This window comes from Epinephelus lanceolatus, chromosome 17 (genome assembly GCF_041903045.1).
Source record: "Epinephelus lanceolatus isolate andai-2023 chromosome 17, ASM4190304v1, whole genome shotgun sequence".
Classification (NCBI taxonomy): domain Eukaryota; kingdom Metazoa; phylum Chordata; class Actinopteri; order Perciformes; family Serranidae; genus Epinephelus; species Epinephelus lanceolatus.
This window is the reverse complement of record NC_135750.1, coordinates 33,342,396-33,369,040: the sequence shown is the minus strand read 5'-3', so window position 1 is coordinate 33,369,040 and position 26,645 is coordinate 33,342,396. Positions and strand designations below refer to the sequence as shown.

Here is a 26,645-nt window from a genome sequence, read left to right as displayed (position 1 = left end):
ATTCTGACCAGGCATTTGTTGGCTTTACAGTAAACAAAGTAGGTCACTCCGGGCAAGTTGGGTGATAATGGTTCACTGAGAATGGCCTGGAAATCATAGGCATGTCAGCACAGTGTATGAGGTCACTACTGTAATTTTTACAGAGCTAAACACCACTTCAGAATGCAAAAAAAGGAAGGAGGAAAGGCAGGGGACTGAAAACAATTAAAGATTCATATATTGATGGAGAGTTTGCATCATGTACAGGAATAGTTTTGTTGAAGAAAGTAAGTGTTTTTACTTTCTGGCAGAGAGTTAGAGGACAAGATTGATACCACTCACTCGTAAATACCAAGCGGCAACCTTCCCGGCTAAAAAATGAAGCGATGTCTTGGTGCCAAAGGCTGCAGTTCCTCCAATGGCCACTTGAGGCTGGCTCTAAAAGCGAGTCAGTCGTCAAAGACCCCGTGTTAAAATGCCCACCTTTACAGCAGACACAAACATGTTTACAGCACATACAAAAACAGGTTTTGGTTTCGATAGCTGATTTTACTGTTCACAACTCTACGGGGGTTAATTTAGATATAACTCATCCATTAAAATGTTAGGCTTACAGTAGGCTTACAGTTATATAATTAAGGGCGTGGCCACTGTGAGTGACAGATGGGTGCCGTCTGTTGACAAGTTGTTACCGTAGCGACTGTGTTGGTTTGGTAACGTAACCATGGTGTAATCCCAGATTGACAGAGCGTAGGTGTAGGTGTAGCTGTCAGTATCTGCGTTTTCAGGTCATGAAAATTAATTGTAACATTTTGGTCACCAAAACATTTTTGTTCTTTTTCTGGTACATTGTTTTAATGGCTCATGAAGATCAGCATCCGTATTAGTATTATCACAATTAACCGACTGACTGTAAAGGCACCATCCTAACCTAGCTAGAAGCTAGCGTTGGGGTTCTCTCTACCCTCACGTCCATATATGGTCACTTCTGGCTACAAAAATCCAACATGGCCACAATCTGAATGCCAAACTCATGGCTTCAAAAATGGAGTCCACAAACCAGTGGATGAAGTCAAAGTGGCTATGTTCATTATTTTATTCAGTCTATGGTCAGTTCAGTAAACATAAAGTTAGCTTAGCATGGCACAAAGGAAAAAGGTGAGCTAGCTTGGCTCCGTCTGTAGGTGGTAAAATCTGCCTACAAACAGATTTAATAACAGACAATTTGGGAAAAAAAGTGGAGGATTACTGTGTAGCTCTATTTTCCTTTCCCTTTTGTCTTCCCAATCAGAATTCTAATCACTGTCCTCTCACACACTGCCGTCCAATCCAAATCCCTCTGTGCTCTATATATAAAGTGATCCCTCTGTACCTGCCCCAAGTCTGTCACAGTGCTGGAGGTCCAACAAGGGTGAGCGGAGTTTGATTTCAGACCCAATTAGCCTGGAGGTATTTGAGTGGTGGTGGTGGTGATGCTGGTGGTGATGCTGGTGGGGGGTTTTGGAGGGTGGGATAGGGTTAAATTAGATTTGCTCTTCCTGTCCAGCACAATGGCTCCACTGTGGTTCACAAAAGAACTTCAACCAACCTAATGTAAATTTGCACAAATTTTTCTGCCACACACACTAAACCAATTTACTTTGATTTAACCTGGTTTAAAACCGAAGGATGAATTTGTCAGAGGAACACTTTACTATTTTACATGAATCAAAAATGTTGCAAAGCATTCACACACTTTATTAAAAGGCAACGAGAGTCCTTTTCTTCCTTAACGGTGAAAGAATATTCAGAACTTGAAGGAGACAGATGAGAAGATTAATATATTGGACAAAGCCAGGCGAGCCGTTTCTATCTGTACCCTGTCTTTATGCTAAGCTACCATCATTGCCTTCTGGCTTTAGACATGAGAATGGTATTGATAGTCTCATCTAAGTTTCAGAAAGAAAGCTAAAAGACATGACTTCCAGTCTTTCGATTGTTTAATTTAATCGTCTGCTTTGCTGAATTTGTAATTTAGCTTCACATGTAGTTTACTTGCAGTTTATACCGTCCAGCAAGAGCAGCAAAACAGCAAGTTTAAACATTCAAACTACACTTAAATGTCTTTCCTTCCCGAAGAGGGGTAAGTGTTTTGCATTTTGTCATTTTGTGTGTGTGTGTGTGTGTGTGTTGCAGGACCCATCCCTATTCCCACATCTCTGCCTGTCCTCCATATCAAAGGGCCAGGAGTCGTCGCCTCCATCTGACGCAACTAACACCTCAGATACTTGACTCTGTAATGGCAGGTCATAAAACACACACACACACACACACACACACACACACACACACACACTAGGCAGACTATCTGGCTGACTGGCCTGCAGGGACGGGAAAGATACACACAAACAAACACACACACACTCACACTCATAGTGACCTGTATATACACAAACACGCAGTAACGTTGTTTTTCCACTGGCACAGTGTTGAACTATATAGCTATAGCTATGGTGTGGAAAAGCGTGCCAGGCTATTTGAATTCTATTTCCTTGGCCCTCAAAGAGCAGAGCATTAATGTGCTGACCTGAGATATTATGCAGGTCACCAAGCAAAAGGGATCACTACCGGAACCCCACGTCTCTGCCATGGTCGACCAGAACTCTACCACTTCAGACCCACGCTACCGAGCTGTTGAAAACACTTTCCTAAATATGACTTGTAGCAGAATTTATTTTGGGGCTAACAACAGTAAAAAAAAAACATTCAAATATCTTTACCATTTACTCTAACATAACTCATTAGTGCAGTGACACAGAGCGAAACACTTAGAAATGTTCTCCTAGAGACAGCAGTACGAGCACTCATACAACTATGACTTCATTAAATGCCATAGCTCTCCAAGTACCAAAATGTCCTCCCAGCTCCATGTCGTGTATTTAATTTTAGAAACATCACTTAAGTTTAAGCACTCAAAGTAGAAAGATGACATATTTTTCCAATTGAAGGCTTTTGTTTTTTTATAGTCAGTGGGATATGATTTCTTTTGGGTTTTTCTGTTGTTTTTCATTTACATGAGGAATTCAACTTTTTTGGCCCGAGTCACTCATTCATTTGATACAACATTACCAATTTACCATCCCATTTCATCTCGCTACATTCCTGCTGTGCGTACGACATATGTTAAAATAGAGCAGGAATTCAGGGCAGTTTTCATGAATTTCCACGAAAGCAGGTTTTGAGCAGGCCTGGCTGGAGAGTGAAGTCACATGCTCACATTCATTTTCCCGCAGTGAAGACACAGTGCATCCAGGAGGAAATGTGTGTCAGTTTACGGTAAGTAACCCCCCCCCCCCACACACACACACAGATGAAACTGTAATCTCCAAATGAGCAATGAATATAGATGGACAAAGGAGGATCCCCCCACTCTGTTCGCCACACATAAGGACACCCACTCTGCAATTATGCCTATTGTGTTTCTTTCCTGTTGTAGAGAAAACCTCTCCGTCTTAGTCATGCTGTTGAGCTCCTATCTGATTTTTAGCTGACAGCTTATCTGACCCCGTCTGGCCTTATGTACATAAACACATAATAGAACACACACACAGTAAAATCCTGGTATCAACACACTTTCAGGAATCTTAATTGGTTTCCTGGACCTTCAAGTCATGAATCACGCTCTGCCTTTAAGGAAAAGTAACACGTAAAATGTGGCCACCAAAAAAGAAAAGTGCATTTCAGCTTTTAGCTAAAATAACTACTGGACTACATGACTTTGCCCTCCCATCCATGAACAGCGTTGTCATGAGGGGCTGCGGAGACTTCTGCTGAGATGTTTTGCCGTCTCGTGTTACGTTATGAGATACTATCAGTGGGGACAGACACAATAAGGGTGGCTCCTAGAGGAAAAGCTGGGAAAATACAGGAAGTTGAGTGTTGTGGGGAGAGGAAGTCACACTATGACTGTTTGTGAGGGGCACTTGAGAGCTGGCAGCTGTCAGTCCTCTGATCGTGTGAGTGTGTGTGAGAGAGAATTACTATGGGGGTAAGACTGTCATTAGTGTGTGTATACGTGAGGTATTTGTGAGCGAATCGGTTTGCCTGTCATCTTACAATTTCAAGAAAGCAGACCTCAGACATTCACCAAACAATGATGCATAACCACACGCACACACACACCAACACACACTTTTCACTTTGCGTCCCAACTAGAATTAGCGCTCTTCATTCCAGGAATACTCCCCAACCCTTAGCACGAAATGATGTCATCAACTCTTTTAAACAACATGTGTTTGCGGTGTTTTTATGTGTGTGTGTGTCTCTATGTTTTTACATGTAAGTGTGTGTGTATATTTCAGTAATTGTCACTGTTGTCTTATGCTGCTTTGGTATGTTTGTGTCCAAGCGAGCGAGCACGTAAATCTCAAGTAAGCAAACGTGTATATCGTGTGTGTAACCCTGGTTGTGTTTGTGTGCTGAGCAGGTATGGCATATTAGTTAGTGTGTAATAATTGTGAGTGTGTGTGTTTGAGTGTGTACCTGTACTGAGCAGAGGCGCTGGTACATTGGAGATGAAGTCAGAGGCTGAATCTCGGACGTCCTGGTCTTCATCCTGCAGCAGCGTAAACAGACTCCTCCACAGAGAAACTGTTGTGGACAGACCTGACAAACACACACACACACACACACACACACACAGATTCTAACTTGAGGCATTTGACATCCAGGATCCAAGATTTCTGAAAGATTTTTGCTTTATTCCCTGCAACATATTTCTGTTCGAATCAAAGCATTTATCTTGTCTGCCTGGGATGTAAACATCTCCTCATTTCCTCCATAATTGAGACTTACCCAATGGCAGATGGGGGCTGGTCAGTACAGTTCCTGTGCAGTTGACCAACACCTTGGCAGCCATCAGCTTCACCTCCACTGGCTGCTCCTCGCTGCAGCATGAGCACACCAGCGCCCCCCACTGAGCCAAACAAGTCACTGCATTCGCTCCCTAAATGTATGGATTGATCAGAAAAGTACAAACTTGTATAAGTTTAAAGAGCAAATCAATTAGTCGGCAATGTTACTTTAGTTGCGTAGAATGATCTGGATGAGTGTCCAGTATCTCCATTAGGTGACTGGTTTTGAAAAGGTGACAACTTGCCCCACAGTGAGGGCAGTAAGCAGTATACTAAGCTATCAGAAAAAGTTAAAACGAAACAGCATTGGACTGATGGGTCGTGGTAACAGCCAATATCTTCTTCCTCTACATTAGTGAATTGTAATTTTAACCAAAAGCTACAAACACATTTCTCACTGCCAGGTGACATATTATGAGATCATATAGTCAGTCTTTACCTGAGGGTTAGAGTTCACCAGCTGAACCACCAATTGAGAGACCAGAGTCAGGGCAGCACAGTGGAGCTCCACACTGAAACACAAAATCAAACACCTGATACCAGCTTCCAAATGTCTAAGAATAACTGTGTTAGTTTATTTTTAATGTCTGTACTGGAAGTCAGGCCTCTCCTCTGTTGCTCTTTCTAAGACCTCTCCTTTTTTTCATGATTAATGTTTCAACCCATAACAAGGGTCTAACAAATGTACAACCATTGGAGGAGGCAAATTAGTAATTTAAGAGTATAACTGACTTTCATGTTTATCCTAGTGGATCCCCTTCACTCTCATTTGGGGTCCTTAGACAGTGGTGCTGGGGAGATCACCGTTGCCCTGATACAATCACTCCCCCCAGCTAAAAAAAATTCGAAAATGATTAGTCCTCTGCATGGTAAACTCGAGAAGGCTAGTTCCCGGTAAATGTTTTGTTCCTTACAATTAACGTGCCTTTTTAAGAAAAACCAGCCTATCTGAATAACAATGAATCGCCTAATTATTATTTGTATATACAGATACATACCACATTGGAAAGGGATTGTCGTGGAACTCAAAATGTTAACAGTAACAGTATTAGTCTGTGGACATCAGGTCATTTGTAACATTTAGAGCTGCACCCAACTGAGAATTAAGTCAGTCGAACTAGACTTGGCTGTTCAATGCAAATATTGAACTATGCATTCCTTTTTTCCATACAGAATTCAAATGGTGTTCGGCAGACTTTCAGGGTGACAGTGACATCCGTGTAATAAAGTAAACGAGCTAACTACGCTAACGACGGATCAGAAATGTGACCCTAGATATCACACAAAAGCCAGAGACTGTGTTGTAATAAGTTGGTGTGGGCTGTAAATGTAACACTCCTATGCAGAAGGCAGAAGATAACGTTAACTTGGAACATGACCAGGCAAAGCCTCTCCTCCTCTAGGCAGCTGCCTTTGTGTCTGCAGCTGCCTGTACAAAGGAGCAATGTGAAAGCGGGGAGCGCCTACTCTGTAGCTAAATCTGGGGACTGAAACATTCCCAGAAGTACACTGCACACTGAATGGCAAATTAACAAACAAACAAAAAAAGACAGCTTGACTTGAAGGAATCTCAAGCGTCAAGAAACTGATGGGTCTCTGATTGATGATCCAAATCTCAGACTTTCAGTGGGCATTGCTAGTAACATTAACTATAAAATAAGAAACTAAAGAATATCAGTATACGACACCTTAACTCTCATAGTGACATAGTTTTCAACTAGCCTATATGCTTCAACTGCTTTATCTAATTCCTGAAATTCATAAGTTTTAGTTTTTTGTGTGCTACTCCAAGATTCGCAGTGGCCCCATCTGACCACCCCTGTTAAAAATATCAGGGAGCACCACTGCTTAGAAGCACAGAAGGTGAGTAATGTTTTTTCTATCATTTTGAATGAACCAGCCCTTTAATTTTACATAGCGCAGTGAAAGGATCTGAAAATGCTAATGCACTCCTCAGGTCATTCTGTGGAAGCCGTTACGTGCACATAACACCCCTGCACCATCGACTACACACACATCACTCAACTGTATTGACTTACAATTCACAAAAGAAGTGTGCTGGTACTCACCACTACATTATGGATCACAATAGCCCGAGTGCCATTCAATCACACGGCAGACAAGGGCAGCCAGCAACCCAATCTCATCCCTCCCCGGCTCTAATCATAACCCTGGGGCCGCTCCAAAGGGAAAGTGGATCCCCGGGTCCAGAGATTGTGGCCAGGAAAAGGCTTTACAGGGCTAAAAGCCTTTGTAATCCAATCCTTATTCAGGCCTGTATTCTCTTGTCGGGGTGAGAAAAGTACAGCAGTGGCTTGTCAAAGAAGGTGTGTGTGTCTGTCAATGCATGTCAAAGGGCTTACAGTGTACGCACACACACAAATACTGGAACACTACGTGCCAAGTCAGTTTGTGGTGAGAGGGGGGCAGTGTTTCTCATAAACTCTCACAAAAATAATGGTTTGAGTCTGACAGGTGTGAATAATCTAATGTAGGAATAATGAGCTAATGGCAGCCTGTGAGAGCACAAATATCAGCTTTCATCTACGTTTTTTTAACTTTTCAAAATTACCAGTCTCTGTTGCTGTTGGACAGTTTGGTTACCTGAATACAGCAACATTATAAAAGCAACCACACAAACACCCATGCAGAAAGGGGTCAGTAAATTCCAGGTGTGCCCAGGTGCAGCCAGTGAACCTGTGTGTCCCTCCTCCACGGACTCTGGCTCTGAATGAAGGCTTGACAGCCAGCCTTCCACTGCAGCGTGAGGGCTCTTTCACAAGAGGACGGAGCCAGAAAAACACAGGGAAATGGAGGAGGAGGAGTGTGTGGTTGCATCTTGCCATGCAGTACAGTCATGTCTCTTCCATCCATCACAGCTAAAAGCTTGTTTAGGGACTTGTTTTGACAGCGAGTTTTCAGGAGGGAGCAAGCGTTCTGGAGACATTCAGTTGCCTCCCATTTCCTGTATTTCCCTTAAAATGAATTAAGCATTGGCCTGTTGTGTGCTGTGGAGCACAGAGATCAGGGCCAATGTAAAGATATAAAGATATAATGCGACATCCAGCAAACACAATCCAACCGTTTTCTGAACACAAACACATCTTAAAAATAGAAACATAGTATTTCCAATGCAGTCTCACAATTTTTTAGCCATTTTATTAGTGTGGCTCTGGTGGTGCTCTTTCTGTTGGTTCCCTGGACTTTTCCTCTGGCACCACCATTTTGTTTTTTAGTGTGAAATATCTCAAGAACATTTGGATGGATTGCCATGAAGTTTGTAAATATATCCATGTTGCACAGAGGATGATAAAAATAACTCTGGGAATTGCTTTTATCTAGCATCAGGTACAAAAATAAGTATGTCCTGTACTTTGGTTTATGACCAAATATCTGCACAACCAATGACGCTTCCATCAGCCTCAGCTGTGCTTTGTATTTAGTGCTAATTAGCAAATATGTGCATGCTAACACCCTAAACTAAGTTGGTGAACATGATAAACATTGAACCTGCTAAACATCAGCATGTTTGCATTGTTCTTACGAGCATACTGATGTAAGCATTTACTTCAAAGCACCACTGTTCCAAAGTACAGCCTCACAGAGCTGCTAGCATGGCTGCAGACCAGAGATACTCCACTTGCTTTGCCCAGGGGCCACTTTGCAAAACAGGAGGCCAGGGGCCAGTTAATGAACAAACATATTTACTAATTATCAGTAAATACAATAAATGAACTGCCTGTTTTCAATTCTCTCGATGTCTGTTGTCCTCACTAATCTTTGCTAAGAAGCAAATCCAGTTACAGCCCTGCGCATGTCAAGTGTACGCAGGGGTGTTTCTAGGATCTGAGGACATTTGGGGCCTCTCATGGCACTTGATAAACAAGGTCTATTTGTTGCACTCTGGCACCTTATTTATGTTGAAGATACCAAAAAAAAAAATAATACAAGTGTGAATAAATCTAATAAAAGGCATAAAAATCCACCCAAAAAGGTGAAAAGGATATATCAGTGGGAATTATAAAAACAATTATGTAGAAATCCTGAAGTCCTTTCAATTTTTATGACACATTCAACAGTTTCGTAGAACTGTGACCCTGTTTTATTCTCTTACCCAGACTGTGACTTTCGTAGTTTAATAGCTGTATAAAGATAACCAATTTTAAGGTGGTTTGATACAAAATCCCACAGTATTATCTGTCTGATTTTGGGGGGCGGGATATGACATTTTATGTATCATACTTTTTTGATCCTTCTCTTAAAGTAACTGTGTAATCACTTGGCCCAAACAGAGGTAACAGAGCTTCACATTAAGGATGATGTAAAGAACTATTTATGGAATGTATATGAGTCTTCTCTGACCTGTGGGTAGAATTCTGAGCCAGAGCAAGAAGGTGCAGCAGGAGCTCCTCCTGAGACAAAGTCTTTACATCATCCCTCCAATCGAGCTCACTGCTGGAGCTCAACACACACAACACCGTGAGGACCTGAGAGGAGGAAACAGAGGCAGAGACAAAGGGATTGTCAGAGGAGTAAGAGATGAGATATTAATGTTGTCACAGATACACACACAGACACACAGACACACACACACACAGAGCTACTGGTGAGGGAAGTTGCTCAGGGCCATCCATCAACACAGCTTTGGTGTCCTCTCTGCAGTGCGGCTGGCAAGTTGCCCTGTGGGTATTTTTACCACACCGGTCAGATCCTCCCTACGCACACCCAAACCACGGGTACACAGCTGCCTCGCTCTCTCTTTCACACACACTGCACACAAATATATTCACGAATACGGATGCACAAGCACGTGCATGCACACAAAGATGTGCACAATTGCAGGCAAGCTTTCATCTACTCAAACAGTAATATGTTCCTAGTCCTTTGTCCACTCTGAGCATCCATTCAGCTTAACCTCCAAAACCTGATTTTCTGCTCCCTTTACCAATCGCTGCTCCCCCCCTCCTCTCCATCCTTCCCATGCTGTTTTCTTTGCCCGGTCACTCCTCCAGAAGGGGAGGCAGCTGACCGAGTCAGAGGAGGAAAAGACTAGTTTTCCACTGCGTGAGACCCCGTTAAAAACACACATCCAGCCGAGAACACATGTTGACATTCCTGCTGCATATCTCAATGATTATTATTTCTTTCAAGGCCCCAACCTGTTATTAGAGCTTTAAAATAAAGCCTGCTTTATAGGATCTGTGTGGGTGGAGAGCAAGGCGAATGGGCACATGCAATCTCTGTGTGTATGTGTGTGTGACTGTATATTTGTGCATGTGAGCAGTAAAAAGACAAGTTAGCAAGGTAGACCTCCTCGCTGCTAGTCTGTCGTTCTGACCGACTTTGACTGATCTGATAGGTCAGTCGATCAAAAATGAATCATCATTAGGTTTAAGAAAAAAGTGCCATACAACAGATTTAAAATAATTACCGTTTAAAGAAATTTAAACATATACGTATATATGTAAATAATTCAACAGATAACACAAGCCAATTGTACAGGATTTAGAAGTTGTTGTGAATTTTAAAGTTATACTTATCATTTCTTTGAATAAACAATGGACCCAATGTCTATGTGTAATATGAATGGGGCTGTTAATAGTTACAAACTAACAAAGAATTATCAACCAACTTTTTTAAGGTCTTCATTTTGGTTCTTGGGCCTACAGTTTCCAATTTCAACAACCTTATTTCAGAAAAATAAACTCTGATAAACTAACTGTAAGCTACCCAAAATACACATTTTCCCACCAAAATTTGCACATATATGTGGGTTTTTTTAAACAGGGGAAAACAAACAGATAATAAGTAATAGACTCCTTTCCAACTGGCAGTAGACGACTATGCCTTTCTGATTTTTTTTCTACATTTGTGTCACATTCAACATCACAAATGCCCTGGGAAACAGGTTAGCAAAAAGTAGAAAGCAGCATGGAGGCCAGTGAAAATGTTGCGGTGGTTACTCTTTTTTTTTTTTACATCTGTTATTTATTCAGTCTCTCTTTCAAACTTGGTGCCAACTCATTACGAAACAATGTTCGAGTGCTGCTTAGATGGGGAAATATGGTAATTTGTGGCTGAGAAGATAAAAAGTCACAAAATTTACAGATGATTGTGCTGGAAAAGGGGCAAATATTAGCACGTCCACTCAGGAGTAATGTTTCTGTTACTGCTGATCAAAGCTGGAGCTGATAAATACCCGTGACTACTGCAGAGTAATTTGTCCTAGGAATGAATGCCGATTGTAACCTTTCCCACTAAAGACAAAAGCAAGATGTTCAGTGGGTTTTTTGGGCCTACTGTATAGTGGAGCATTTAGTGGCTAAAAAGACAGGTATTTTATAATAGTTAAACCAGATCAGGCCCAAAAGTTGAGTGAATATTGGACTTATTTGTGATGGGCCAGAAGCATAAATAAAAACCATTGCTCATTTTGTTCCATGGCTGCTGATGTATAAATAGGCATTTGTCTTCTTAAAGGTTTGCTGTAACCTCTTTATGTGATATAATGTCACTGCTTTCAGTTTCCATTCATGCAGCTTTAAGCATCTTACAAATTCACTGGCTCAGGAGAGTTGGCTTATAATCAGAAATCCTGACAATAGTACATACTGTACACAGCGTTAATGTCATCCATTTTTCATACTGTTGGAGACAAGTCATTTGGAAATGTTCTAATGCAACAACAAGCAGTGTCCAATAACCACAGCAGCCCATTACACCGGTGGTGGTTAGAGTATTAAGTGTATTTTTTAGACAATATTTCACAAAGTCCATTGGCTCTTCTCAACTCCAGTGAGAGTGAATCAATCATTGGGCCCCTAATGCCAACTCAGTGTCATTATTCATATGCCTGCTTCATTTCTCTTGCTTCATTGCATCAATGAAAAACTTACAGTTTAATTCCCAGCTATTGCCTCTGTGTGTTTCTCACTTCTCATCCACCAGTCTGTCTGCCAGGTATTCAACTGCTACCCCACTGCAGCTGCTCTGACCATCTCTGCTGCTTCTGACTTTAACAACCTGCTTTAATGAGCTCCCGTCTTGCAACACACTCGACTGCCCACATACTCAAATATACAGAGTCACAGGAAAACATGCCAACTCAGGCGTAGACGCGTACGAACATTCATGGCTGTAACATGCAAATAAACAGTGACGCCCACCCTGCATGAACAGACACACACACACACACACACACACACACAAAGTTATAAAAGTTAGCCAGCTTGCACAGCCGTGTTGTCTAGCCCTTTTTCTGTCAGTCTTTCGAGCCTCGAAAGCCCCGAGGTGTTGCTGCCTTTCACTGGTATTTACTGGCATCTTGGGTCAAAGCAGATCCAATGCCAAACCATCAAAGAAATTCTGACCAAAGAGAAATACTGCCAGATTAAATTTCACTACATGACTTTTATTTTGTCAAAAATTCATAGTGTATCCAAACCCCAAATTGCCTATCGTGTGTGTAAAGAAATAAAAAAATAATTCACAGCGGAGAGACCTGATGACATCACCTGCTCCTCATGCCATGGCTCAATAGACTAAGACAGTTGCTGTCACAATATCATCACCCAATCTTTTCTACTAGCCTCCTCCTAGACATCACATTTGTGAATGGAATCGTGGCAGACAGCATAAGATTTGACTCACAAAACCAAAAGATGACTATCTGCACTGCTTTATTTAAGATTCAGCAAAACAAAACTTTCAATACCCAGAAATAAAAAACAGACTGCATGCTGCAAGTCAGCATATTTGTCTGCACGCAGTTCTCATTTGTTAAGCTTTGATGCCACGAGTCTTCCAGACAGCCACACTTGCTGTCCTGAACACTAAAGTGAATGTTCATGTGCTATTAGGAAGTAAGCAAGTGTGTCCGAGATCTGATAAATACCAACAACAGTCACTTAACCCACATCCTAATACCACAGTTTTCATGATTCATCATGGTCGACTTTGCAACAGCAGTCCAGTTGATGGTGGTACTGTGCCTATATACTGGTTTTAAGACCAACAACATGAAAAAGTTGATGATATAATGGATTCAGCACAAATATTGTTATTAATATCCAAACACACCAGTTAGTCCTCATCCTAAAAACATTTTCTCTTGTAAAATTACAAGTGAAACACACTGAAAATATGAACAATTATTGATTTTACCTTTTTATTAGGACTAACTAGATCTATACTGCAATATAAGAACCCTGCTGTGTCTGTATTACCATGTCTTCTACATGGATCATCAACTGGCGAGGATGCTGACTTTTTGTTGCCTGCCACATGTAGCATGTAGTTGCTACAGATATCCTTTCAGTTAGAAAAAATCAGTCAGCTAGAAATGAGAAGTTGCTCTGTCTCTCTCTGATATCAGGAAGCCATTATTTCAAATATTACTACAGCCTGCATACACCTGGTATTTACATGCATCTTGGGTGATCGATCACATGTGAACAGCTCTTAGTTGGTCTGTTTACACGCTGCATTACATTGTGTCTTCAAATGTGTCTTGAGCGACCATGTGTGATCAGATCTTACTTCTCCGCTGTAAGTGCAAACAAACACGTTATTTCTGTTTGCAGAGATCAAATGTGTTGTTATAATTAACCGACAAAAGGCTGTTGTACTACATGCACACTTCAGTGCCAGTCGCTAAGAGACCACTGCTGCTGGAATGTGAACTCCGTGCAGTGACAGGGCTAACTGTTAGCATCACATAGCTACCATTACCTAATGGTTATTAATGGTTTAAATGACAGAATTGAGCCATTTTGATGTTTTTATGACAGTCCAGTGTGGGAGACCGTGTTTCAGTGCTGCGTCTAACCTATGTAATGGCAGCAACAGAAAGTTTGCTTATCAGGCAGAGAGTTAAATAGGATGTCTGCTGAGTCGGTGGTCCTTCAGTGTGGCCCACATTAGCGTACACACTGCTGAGAGAATGTGGCCATATGTGGCCCAGACCACCTCGGAATGTGGTCTTAATGGTGGGATGTCAAGATGGATTGAGGACAGGGCCTAAAAATTTGGAGTGGTAAGTCTGCTGCCATCACCCTGTCATTGTAAACTGCATTTTTGCTAAACAGGCGAAGGAACAGTTAATTGTGCACCCTGATGTATGTGCTTTTAGATTGCCCATCACTCCTTGATTGTGCATTTGATTTTCACTGTCATTTGACTGTAATGCTGCATGGTTGATCCTATCTACCTGTTCTTTACTATTTGGGAGAAATAAAACAAAACCATCAAAGCATCTCCATGTATTTGTATTTGCAAATAACAGGATGTCCTCATTAATCCAGAGCACCCCAGTGTGCACCTATGGTCCTGACAAGCACTTGGTCACTGTTAGCAGTTACCTGAAATATGTTACACAAGTAAACACTTATTCACAAGCATATACCTCAAGTGTGAGTATTTTGTCGGATCCCATGCATCATTTCTGAATTTAATTTATAGTTGTTTTTTTTTTTTTAGGAATTAAAAGGAGTGTTTCTGTGGCATCTCTAGTCAGATGAAACAGAAATTTCACAATTTACAGTAAAGAACACACAGTACGTTTACATGCACAGCTTAAACAAGCTATGCTCAAAATTCGATTTTAGCGTCTAATCGGACTTCTGTCCTTGTCCCAGTTTACATGCAACTGAGAAAATCTAATTACTGAGGGGAACGTGTCCACCTCCTCAACACTAGGTGGCAATATGCGTCGTTTCAGCGAGTTAATACGGCTCCCTTTCCGGTTGACCTATTACGTCACTTAATAATAAACAACTGGAGTCAGGTGGCAGACCGGCATTTTCGAACAACAGCAAGATAGATAATCGTACAGCTTTGTTCATCTCGTACGTAATGTACGCGTTACTGATTGTGCAGATAAGGTGCACGCTATCCCTCGTGGTCATGGTGATTTCGAGAGGCAGACAAGAACGCTGTATGCTGTTGGAGGGCTACAATAGCATGTCTTGTCTGTTCCGGGGTCATACACCAGCGCGGGGGGTGTGGAGCATGCGCACATGCATTGTCTAGTTTAACTCCGATTAAGGCGTATACATGCCAGAGAAAATCGAATTCTAATCGCATTATCTGGGTGTCTTAATCGGAGTTGGAGAACACCGATATTAGTCGGAGTAACGCGTTTACATGCACTTTAGTTGTCCAGTTGTAGTCGGATTAAGGCAATAATTCATTTTTTTCAAGTGTCATGTAAACGTACTGACAGACTGTGAGAGACCCTAAAAAGTTTTTACATTTCAGAGTGTGACCAGTTATACTTTCAGGACCATTCAGGCTATCATCTTTCTATTTGAGTCCTCTAATGCAGGAGATTCATGTCATAAATAAGGACTGAGGATGACAGACTTCTTCAGACATTGGAAGCATCATTACTGGGCAGAACAGCAGACTAATACTGTGTCCTTGGCCTACTGCTGCTCCTGCTCCTCTCCCAGAATGCTTCAGTGGAGTCCTGGACAAGCTATGGCAACTGGCCCGTTGGGTTGGCGTGTCCTTGGCGCAGGGGAGGCTCCACTTAACGGGCCGACACTTTAAACATTAACGGCTGGCCTGTAAAGCAGCGCCTGGCAAAGAATGCACAACCAAACACATACAAAAAAACAAAAAGCTAAAACACAACAAATATAAAACACACGCAAATCTGCAGCAGCGTGGAAACACACATACAGTACAGCCAGTCAGTCCCAGCAGTGCTGAGTCATGTCAGCTCTGGAGGAGTGTTAACGACAGGAGCAACAGAGCAGGACAGAGCAGACCTGCTGGCCTAACTTTATGAACACACTGAAATACAACCTTCTGTCCCCAAACAGGAAATAGGCTGCGTTTTCCCCTCCAAAACTTGTTAAGAGTGGAAGCCTACCAAACCTCTCATGAGTGTGTGTAAGTGAGCGAGTCAGCTCACTGCCAGTATGCTTGGCGTGTCCCCCTGCGGCCGATTAGCCTCTCACGCAAGCCTCTGCAAGATGGATTTGGACATTTAATCAATTTGCAGCAAATGTCCCTGTGGTTCAGTGAAACTGTGATGAATAGGAAAAACATATTTTTTGGAAAGGGTTCCACATTGTATGCTGACAGGACTATGAAATGATGCTGCCCATGGCCCGTCACAGACTTGTACACATGCGTATGAACAAGGGATTATACAAACACACACTCACATCCATAAAATGACTAGACACATATACAGGCTCTCAAACAAACACACAACAAACAAATGCACCTCATATAATGTTTTTGTGTGTGTGGTCTCACCTTGGCCAGACACTGGGGGTGTGTCTCATGAAGAGCCAGGCTGATCAGGTTAGACAGGGTGGTCTCGTCCAGCCACTGAGGTCTCTTCATCTTATCCTCCTCCTCCTGCAGCCACTTCAGGACCCCCGCCAGTGCCAGCTCCCTCACCTCGTACTGTGGACACTGCAGCAAACACTGCAGGAGGTGGCTCATGAGCTGAAGCCCCCCCCAGAGCTCAGGGATCTCCACGCTGGCGCTAAGGGCCATCCGAGCCAGGCTGAGCAGGTACTGGGTGCTGCCGGGCCCCAGGGTGGTAGAGGAAGTGTCTGTGGTGATGAGGTCTGAGGCCATCAGGGTGGACATGGCTTCCTGACGGAGACCACTGACCTCTGAATCTGAGAAACAAGCAAATCTTTATGTTAGCTGCAAAGTGGGATGAGGACATACTGTTTGGGTGGTTATTTATATGATATTTTAAATGACATTGGCAGATTTTTTTTTTCATATCTGAGGATCTGAAGATTTAATGTGTAACATTACCACTTTAAAATGCTGAAAAATGACTATACCTGTGTTGTACATTTTGTTGAATTGTGTACTTAAATCATCCCAAAAATGTTAAAAGAGAGAAATCTGTACTCTCACACAAGAAACAGTGGGTTTCATTTGGTCGCCTGTTAGTAGCGTCATATCTCCTTTATTCCTTCTAGTTGCTAAACTAGAATTTTACTTAATAACAGTACTGCAACATTTCTCTGCCACACAGTTCATTTCATCATCTGCATGACATCTTGCAACACAGTAACCCAGTTTAGATCAAACTTATTGATATGACATTTCAATATCTATACAGCTTACTACGATGTGCTAATATGACAAGCAGCTCATGCCAGATGGTAACGTTATATGTTACAATAAAGTCTTTGTCTCGTTGTGTGACTTTGGTGTTTTAAAATGTTAGTTCGGACACAACAAAGTCACATAACAGACTAACCGAGCAAAGCAGCAGCTCCCATGTCCTGCAAGGTAGAATTACTGTTTCTGTCAATGGAGTTTGGTGACTTTGAAGAGAGAATAGATGAGTTGGTTAAAGCAGTGAAAATATTTTTAACATAGCGTATACTTGAACTGATATAGATTACTTTGGTGGGCCTTTTTTCAGGTGGCTAAAGTACGCTTAGCTGCTGCCCACTTGAAGCCATTATATTGCGCTCTTGAAAGTCACCAAGCTTCATTGACAGAAACAGTAATTTTACCTCGCAGAACACAGGAGCCACTGGTGTACCGCTGCCTTGGTCAGTTGTGCTATTGTGTGACTTGCTATGACCATGGATAACAGCACGGATTGAATTTGCCACATAGTGTTAGCTACAGTAGCTGTAGCCTACAGTGTGTGGGTAGTTGACTAATCTAATGCTGATGGTAAGTTAGCAAGTTTACTTACAGCTATTTCATTAAAAAAAGAAATGACTAAATGTGAATAAACATGACAAATGTAACATAAATAAAACTTTAATCCATGATAGATTTTCATCGACAATGGTGGTTGTACAAAGACTGAGAAACTGTTCTTTATGGCTGTTAAACTCCCATGATGCCATGCTATTTCATGACACCATCAAAGTCCTCTCTTGTTATTTTAAGATACTTTTTAGAGGCCCTGCTATGCATTAATATTGACAATGTTATTTTAGCATTCTTCTGTTGATATCATACAGCATTTCTTTTAAATCTGGTTTATGTTGATATCATAGACTGTATATTTTACAGTATCCACTCAGTTGGAATGGCAATCTAACATGTCAGTGTCATGTTTGAGTTGAGTTACAAATGCAATCTCACTCTAGGTCGGACAGACATAATATTTCCCTAACATTTCCAACATGGCACATGTGTGAAGCGAATGGCGTAACATTAACGTAAGGCTGCAGCAGAACAAGTTTACACAGAGATAATTTGCATTTTGGCCTACCTTCTAGGAAAACTGTAATAAATCGTCTCTGTTCCCAGTTAGGATTAATAAAGTTTTGGCTCATTTTGACTCCATTATGCTTGGCCATGTACATTCAAAAAATTGTACCAAGTTTATTGAAATATTCTCGGTGGCTTAATTTCTTTAGACGTATCCAGTCCAACCTCTCTGCAAGTTAAACAAACAGACACACAGCCCTTTGTGAAGCAAACAGATGCAGACAACAGGCCAGACTGAAGAAGCCAGTCTCCTCTGTTCCTTTCTATTTTCACTTTTATAGGAAAGGCTGCGTCAGTGTCTGTTTGGAAATGCCCAAGGCTGTGCCAACCCAGCCACCTGTGAACATACACCCTTGGGGAGTGATGGACACACAAATAAACACACACATGCACACACATGCATGCACTTCCTCTGAAATATAAGTATAATCCAGAGGCAGGGCAACTATAGAGTAACCCAATGCCATTCTAAAGCTGCGCTCCTCCCTACAGTATTGCTCCAAGACTCCACACAGACCCTGCTTTGACAGCCAACTCAATTAGTTTAACGCGCACACACACACACACACACACACACACACACACACACACACACACACAAAGCTTATGAAACCTGGTGCAACTCAATCTGGCCCTGCAGCGCCACTCAAAACGTGGCCTGACAAAAGAGCGGGAAATGCCGCATTCCTCCAGAGATGGGCCGGGTTACCGTGGAGAGGGGCCAGGTTACTATGGAACATGATCCTCAAAGGGGGGTCCGGGGCCAAATAAGCATACCTTAATGGTTATAATGGGGGGTAGGGGCACAGTAATGACACCGATGATGAAGGGAGGAGAGAGAGGAGGATGACTGAAGGAGAATGGGAGTGTGTCAAAGAGAAAACGGCTGTCTGTCACGGTGAGGTAGAGGGAAGCATGTAGGGTGTATGTGTGTCAAAGGGTTGTAGAGACAGCATGCTACCATTAGCTTGTCACAAAACAATACATTCAAATATAGTGCCTTCTATGTTTATAGTGTACTGGGATTTTATGGTGTTTAAAACTGTACATTTTTAATAACATTGTAGGCCTACATGTAAAAGCCTAAGGTAAGGTAGCGAGAAAGAAAGGTAGAAAGAAAAAAGAAAAAAAGTAAGGTAGAGAGAAGGTAAGGCCGAAATAAAGACAAGGTAAGAGAAAGAAAGAAAGAAAGAACGAAAGGTAGAAAGAAAGAAAGTAGGGGCAGAAAAAACAAAAGTATGGTAGCAAAAGTAAGGTAGAAAGAAAAAAGTAAGGTAGAGAGAAAGTAAGATTGATAGAAAGAAGTAAGGTAGGCAGAAAGAAAGTAAGGTAGAAATAAAGTAAGGTAGACAGAAAGAAAGGTAGACAGAAAAAGTAAGGTAGAAATAAAGGCAGTAAGGTGGTAAGAAAGAAAGGTAGAAAGAAAAAAGCAGAAAGACAGAAAGTAAGGTAGAAATAAAGACAGTGAGGTGGTAAGAAAGAAAGGTACAGTAAGAGAACGAGAGGCAGAAAGAAAGAAAGTAAAGGCAGAAAAAAGTAAGGTAGAAAGATAGTAACAGAGAAATAGTAACAGAGAGAAAGTAAGGTAGTAAAAAGTATGGTAGAAAGAAAGAAAGAAAGAAACTGGGGAGAAAAAAAGATGAAACCCATCAAATGAGGGAGGAAATAAGAGAGTAAGAAAGAGAAAGAGGAAAACATCATTAGTCAGGATGCAAAGCTGTTTTTTATGATGGTCTTTATTAAAATAGTGTGTGTGGAGGAGGGTGTGTGTGTTGGGGGGGTATTCAGGCATTCCCTCAGCAAATGAAAAGCGTTCCTGTGAGGGCCATTTCAATGTGAATTTTTCATGTCTGATCATAAACAGCCATTGTTCTCCAACAGCTGTGTTTATTTAAATCCGTGTATACAACACTTGTGTCTCTTAATGCTTCTCGTGTGCAAACCTGCACCTGGACCGTGTCCAGACTCCATTAAGTTGTGATTACTATTTGATATTTCGGGATACTCTGGGATGAGGCCTGGCTCAGTGGATTACAGTGCCAGCAAAGCATTGAGATCTTGTGTGTTAATAGATGTTGGTGTAGGTGCAGGTCTCAGTGGGGAGTTAACATGTGCTGATCTAAATGCTGCTAAAATCACAGCTGAACAATAAACCCCATGTACTTAAACATACTACATTAAATTTAATTTAACTTTCATTATAAATCCCTTATGATACCCTTGATTGCAAAGTCCTACGGTTCATGAGATTTTGTGGGTAAGGAAACAGCCTACAGTATATTAATATCTTTCTCCTTGTTTTTTTTTTTTTGTTCAGCACTGTAAGCACACGTAAAATGTGACAGATGGTTCTTGTTATAGGCTAACTGTTCAGCCCCGTCTCCACTGTAATTGGACAGCTGGGTAAAAAGTGATAGTAATAAGTGCAGCATTTTACCCAAAGTTGAACATTTTTCAGTTTTCAGCTACCAGAAAAAACACCAAACGTGCAGCACTCAAAATAGATGCCCAGCACCTCACCACGCTACTGGTTTTTTAGTGGAGACTAAATATATAGTGCTCCCATTCAAAGAATTTAAAAAACACCCTGGCCTCAGGAGAAACACTATCAATTTTGACAAGTTAAGGTGGAGCTGTTAGCTGTTATGCTCCCCTCAGGATGAACCGTAAAACTGTTGGTGATGCCCTGACTTCTTATCTAGCACTGTTATACAACATCTATTGAGAGAATGATACCAGAAACAGAATGAAACAGAAACTTAAAACTGCCTGTTTTGCCTTCCCAACAGTCCAGAATAAAAAAAAAATAGAGAAAAACATTAAATCTTCAGTTTACGTGTAATCAAAATAATTGCCAAATTATTTTCAGTCAATAGACTAATGGATAAATCATTTCAGCTGTACTTTGCTTTGTGACCAAATACCTGGAGAACTAATGATACTACACTTAGTCTTAGCTGCTTTGTATTCAATGACCAAATTTGGCATGCTATCACACTAAACTTCGATCACGAACATGGTAACGTTGTGTGTGCGATGTTCAGAGCATTAATGTAGCATCAAACCACTGTTTGCTGCTAAGTTATAGTGGAGTAATGGCATCCTTATCAGAGAATTAAATCACACTAACTCTGTGTGTGTTAGTATTCAAGCTTTTCTGTGGTTTGTTGTGGTGGTAAGCCAGTCCGGTTGCGCGTACATGTTAGTTCATGTGTGTATTCCACTGGCTAGCTCATCATCACCACTTTGCTCTGCCTTATAAAGCAGTTATTACTGACATCAGTCGTTGCTGTGGAAGCATAGCGCCCACCCTCTGGTTCCCCCCGGTTAACACTGTTAGCTCTATCAGCACTGTTGCTATTGTTTAGTGCTGTTTATGGAGTGTGTGCATGCAGCTGTCATGTTTTAGTTGAGAAACATGAGCCTTGAAAGCCTTAGCCTGTGTAGATGCTCAAAAAAATACAGTAGAACTGCAGTCCAAACAAAAAAATATCCAATAAAGTAATGCTTTGGAGATTCATATCATCTGTGAGTCCAGTGTTCAATGGAGTTGGAGTTAACCTGTGTAATGGTTTATATGTGATGGCCTGTTTTACAGCATAGCTCAAATATCTAAACTAAATATAACTACGCCATCTGGTTTAAATAAACCTGGTGTGACAGTTGGTGGTTTGGGTAAGATGGGTACTGAACACTTTGTAATCTAATCTAAACTGGAGCACACTTCAGCATAGATGATAAAATTATATGCAAGTCATGTGTGTGAAGTAATGTAATTGTGATGTGTGCTGTACTGAGTAAATTTTAAGTTCACTTGTACTGATACACCACAAAAACTAAACTGTGCTGGATTCATACTTGGGTGTGTATCTGTGTGTGTGCTGTGAGGGTGCTAGTAAACTCAAGTGCTCTCCATTAGCACCGTCCATAGCCCACTAAATACTGGCAGACACTTTGCTGTGTCAAGCTAGAACTTTGGCGAGACACTTGCACGCGCTCTCACACGCAAGCACACAGCTGGATTTTACATCAGCTTCCACCTTCATTACCCAAACTGTGAAAAACAAACCCCAGACACTTTGTGTGTGTATATGTCTGTATGTCTGAGAGTGTGAGAGAGCTGACCTCCTTCTCATGCTGACTGAGCTTTACAATTTGGTGAGGTCCCTCCCTCTAATTACCCTAAAAGCGCTGTCCCTTTATATATGTCCCTACATATATATATACATGTACATGTGTGTTTGTGGGTTGCTCTTTGTCCTAAATATAATATAAATAACAGCAAGCTAAGAAATGACGACTCTGTCTGCTTGCCACAGGAGCTGGCAGATTCCTAAATTCATGGGGAAGTTTTACAGTTTTACTACTTCACTGGCCACATTACTGTTAAATAATACGGCGGATTGTCCGCCAAAAAAACATGACAAAAGCAGTGCATCTACAGGAGGGAAAATGAAGTGCAAATGAAAAATGTTTTAGCAGATAACTCCAGACTAAAGCTCTGCTTTCTCCTGTGTTAGAATATTAATACTATGTCAATAGTTCTTTATATTACATTCTATATACTCAGTAGTTTCATCTGATAGGTTTTAAAGGCATGAATTTCATTCACCAACTCCTCTAGTTCACTGGCCTGCAACCTTTTTGATGTTCCCTCCTTAGTTTCATTTCAGTCATATCATTGTTCAGATAATGATCATCATTAGTATCATTATTCAGAATTTATTTACAAAAGTTAGGAAATACAAATTATTTTTAGAGCAGAAATGTTTTTTTCTTCCTGTCCCCTCAGATGTATGTTGAAACTCCAATGGGGGTCCCTGCCACCATGTTGGGACCCATGTAGTGTAATGTGTGGGCAGCAGTATCCTGTAGTATTTCATAGAAAAAGGAGGAAGAAGCTCTTCTCTTTACATCAAACTGCAGCGGTTGATGCAAAATTCCCAAAAAGAAAGCACAAAGTTAAATATGTACGAGTATCCAAATATGGAACTGCATGGTTTACCAAGCTGCCAAAGATGAACATCAATCTCATCTGCTAAAAGTTGCCAGAAGCCTAATTATGGTAACATGATTTTTGTATACTACAGATTAAAGGACGGGTTTGGATATTTTCAAGTCTATCTTAATACAACCCTCACATGTTACGCATGCATGCTGAGAGCCTTATGTGATGCTGTTATCATTTCTCCTGTTTAACACAGCTAAACTGTTAGAAATTAACAGTGTTTCAGGGTTCTTTTATATATTTTTTTTCTTAATTCAGATCTAGCATATAGGTGCTTCGTGGAGCTTCCCTGTAAACAAACTAAGATAAGATAAGATAAGATAAGATAAACTTTATTGTCTCGCAGGGGAAATTCGTCTTGGGCAGTATAGTGCAAACAGCTGCAATATTCACATACATACATACAATCAACACAGACCAGCTGCCAACATAGTGTGCTGCGTGTGTTACAGTTGCAGACTACTGTTGCAAGAGTAGTGCAACCATTTGCCTTGTATGTAAGGTTACAAACAAGGGAACTACAGGTATTGCACTGGCCTATCTCAATTGCAAGTGAGTGCATATAAAACAAATAAAACAAATAAATACAGAGGTCAAATAAAAACACTAATACACACACACATAAATACACAAACTAATTTAGATTCAATTCTAGTGTTTCTCACTAAAACACTGGGGGTATCCGTGAGGCGTGGATGCATTTTCCTCATAAAACATTAGGGTTTTTTAAATGTTTTAAAAACTGCTTTGTTAACATCCACCTTTGCTAACTTGCCAACTGTCAATTAGTGGTTAAGTGTAATACCATCAGCAGAAATGGGTATTATGTTGCCTTGTGCACATGCATAAGTGTCCTTGTGCACGACTACAAACAAAGTGGGGACCCACCAGTAAAAACATTGTTCACAGTGATTAAGCCTTGCACTAGTCTTGCATAGTCAGACCTATCTTGCAATGTGCCAGTGCTGGAGAAAGTTCTGGCTGAACCCATAATAATTCCACACTAAGGGGAAAAAATGCACTGGACAAATCACATTGTGTTGGGGAATGCTAAACCAAGGATGCAGCAAGTGTTGGGAGGGAACTTGCTTTGGTGGAGAGGCTAGTGTTGCCACTAAGATAGCTAAATCTCAGCTTATGACAACAGTACATTGCTAGCTCGAAGGTTTTTCATGCACAGTGCAGGGTCTCGAGTCACATGACTGTACTCGAGACAGACTTAGGTCACAAACTTGAGAACTTGAGCGCTGCTCGACAAACTGATAAATGACTCTACTTTGACTTTGTATTCATGACTTGAGACTCAACTCAGACTTCAGATAGATGACTCGAAAGGACTTTTTATGAAATGTTTGGATTTTTCTAGATATTGAAAATTTACGTTTTGTTTTTGAAACATGCTTGGGTGATTTCTAGTGTAATGTGGGCAAACCTGGGAACCTACTGGCAGAGATGTCTAAGAGGTGTCTTTTTTGCTAACCTACTAGCCTACTGAATCATCGGAAATTTGTATGACATGTGATTGCTGTAAGTCAAGTAAGTCATAAGTCAATTATGACTTGCTTGATTTACAGCAATGACTCAACATGACTTGCTTGAATCTCACCACAGTAACTTGGCACTTGCTTGAGACGTGAAATTTGCATGTGATTTGCACATGTGTGACTTATTCCCACCTCTGGGAAATGGTAACATGCAGGGAACGTGTTACCACCTGAAATAGGTGGACAATGACTTAAATCCACAGTCTACCTCCTGTGAGAGCCAGACTAGCATTGCACTGACTACTGACAGTTCAGTCACAGATTCGGGTGTGTTATGCTAAAAGTGGCTAATGTAGCCTCAAGCTGCTAGCCTCATTTGTAAACCTGTAGTCTCTTAATCCCCAGCAACGCTGATTCAAGTGACTTCACTGGATAAAAATTTCCGTCTAGCAAACTTACAATATGAAATTTCTGATTTAAAGTCTTCAGCACAGACACACTTGTTACGACAAAGATTTTCCAGGGTATTAATGAATACTTATTCCAGATTGAGTGCGGAGGAATAATGAGTCATTTAACATCATATTTTACCATCAGCATCTGCAACCACACTAATAGAGACACATGAGATTCCATCACATTCAGTAATACTTTAAACATTTATGTGTGTGTTTTTTTCTTTTTCCTACTTTCCTGACCTCCCTCATAGCAAACTATTCAGCTCTTTTTACTGGCATGGCTGAAAAGCAGAGAAACAGAAGACTGGTGGAGGTGGAGATGAAGCAATGGACGGTGGGGGCTTTTTTATGAGTCTGCATGGATCAAAGGGCTGGGGCAAAGAAATGTGGGCACACACACACACACACACACACACACACACACAAAGACCTGTGTTCAGAGCCGAGAGGAATTGGCTGGTAAATGCAAAGTTCCTACTTAATGCCGGTTGCCAGTTAAAAAGGAAAAAAAGAGAAGTAATATTGAAAAAGCCGATTGTTCACCTCCTTTACCCCTGGTGCCAGGCACTCTTAAGAGCCTGCTGCTTTCATATGAACTTGCCCAACCTGTGGCTTTTTAACTCAACATCTGATTTGTTTGAAAAGTGCTATTACACAAGAGGAAAAGGGTGAGGGATCGGAAAGGAGGAGTAGAAGGAAGGAAAAAATGGAGAGACAGACCAACGCAGGACTCAAACACTACCAGTGAGGGTGAGAAATGAAGCCAAAGACAGACTAATGATAATAATAGAGAGGCATTAGAGGTGTGTGAGCTAGAGGGTGCTTATTTAGTTATGTAAGGAGCAGAGCCAAGTCGGGCCAGGCCGGGTGCTCAATCTGCAGGCTTGTTTTGAGAAATCCTCGGTATTTCCACTGTCAAGACCAACATGTGTTCAGCACATGGCCAACCGAAAACATAAGTGCCCCCCCCCCCTCTCTCTTTTTTTCCCCCTCTGAGTACAGCGCTCCGACACAAACTGGGTCATAGGCACAATCCCACCATCTGTCAGAGATCGCTCGCCTTTGGTTTCACATTCCTGCAGTGCAGAGACCCCCGCCAGTCTGCGCACATGTGCACACAACCACACCACGTACACAGACACACACACGCAGAGACACACACCGGGGGATGAAACTGACTTCTGTCAACAATCAGTCTAAATGGAGAGCAGCGGACAGCCTCGCCAGCAAACGTTGCGGGGTTGTCTGCTCAGACTTAGAAGTATTCAAAGTCCAATTCACAGCAAATGGAGGGAACACAGTTGCTGTTTACTGAGCTGATAAATTCCCCAGCAACTGGCTGACATCAGCAAAAGATCATCAACATCACAAACAAGATTTAAAACACAAGTGAAATAAACATGTTTTTTAACCTGTTCAAGACCAACATTCAGATATTTTCCACTCAATATGAGAATTTAACATACAGAAAAACTCAACATTGATTTAGAAAGTAAATTATATAATTAGTAAAGGGATAGTATTTTATAATTTTTTGGCGATTTACCTTGCTATCAGATGCCCTTTCCGATGGGGAAACCATTAACAACTGTTTAACATTGTTGTA

At 41.3% G+C, this 26,645-nt stretch overlaps 1 protein-coding gene across 1 annotated transcript in view; it reads right to left on the bottom strand.

Moving 5' to 3' along the window:
* The window catches only part of thada (THADA armadillo repeat containing), a 122,373-nt gene that overhangs the window by 9,843 nt on the left and 85,885 nt on the right, over positions 1 to 26,645 (bottom strand). The window contains exons 32-36 of the mRNA XM_033613828.2: positions 16,140 to 16,513; positions 9,234 to 9,358; positions 5,311 to 5,383; positions 4,813 to 4,963; positions 4,501 to 4,623 (exon numbers count right to left, since the gene is read on the bottom strand). Of these exons, the coding sequence (XP_033469719.2) occupies positions 4,501 to 4,623; positions 4,813 to 4,963; positions 5,311 to 5,383; positions 9,234 to 9,358; positions 16,140 to 16,513 (846 nt within the window). The remainder of the gene's footprint in view (positions 1 to 4,500; positions 4,624 to 4,812; positions 4,964 to 5,310; positions 5,384 to 9,233; positions 9,359 to 16,139; positions 16,514 to 26,645) is intronic.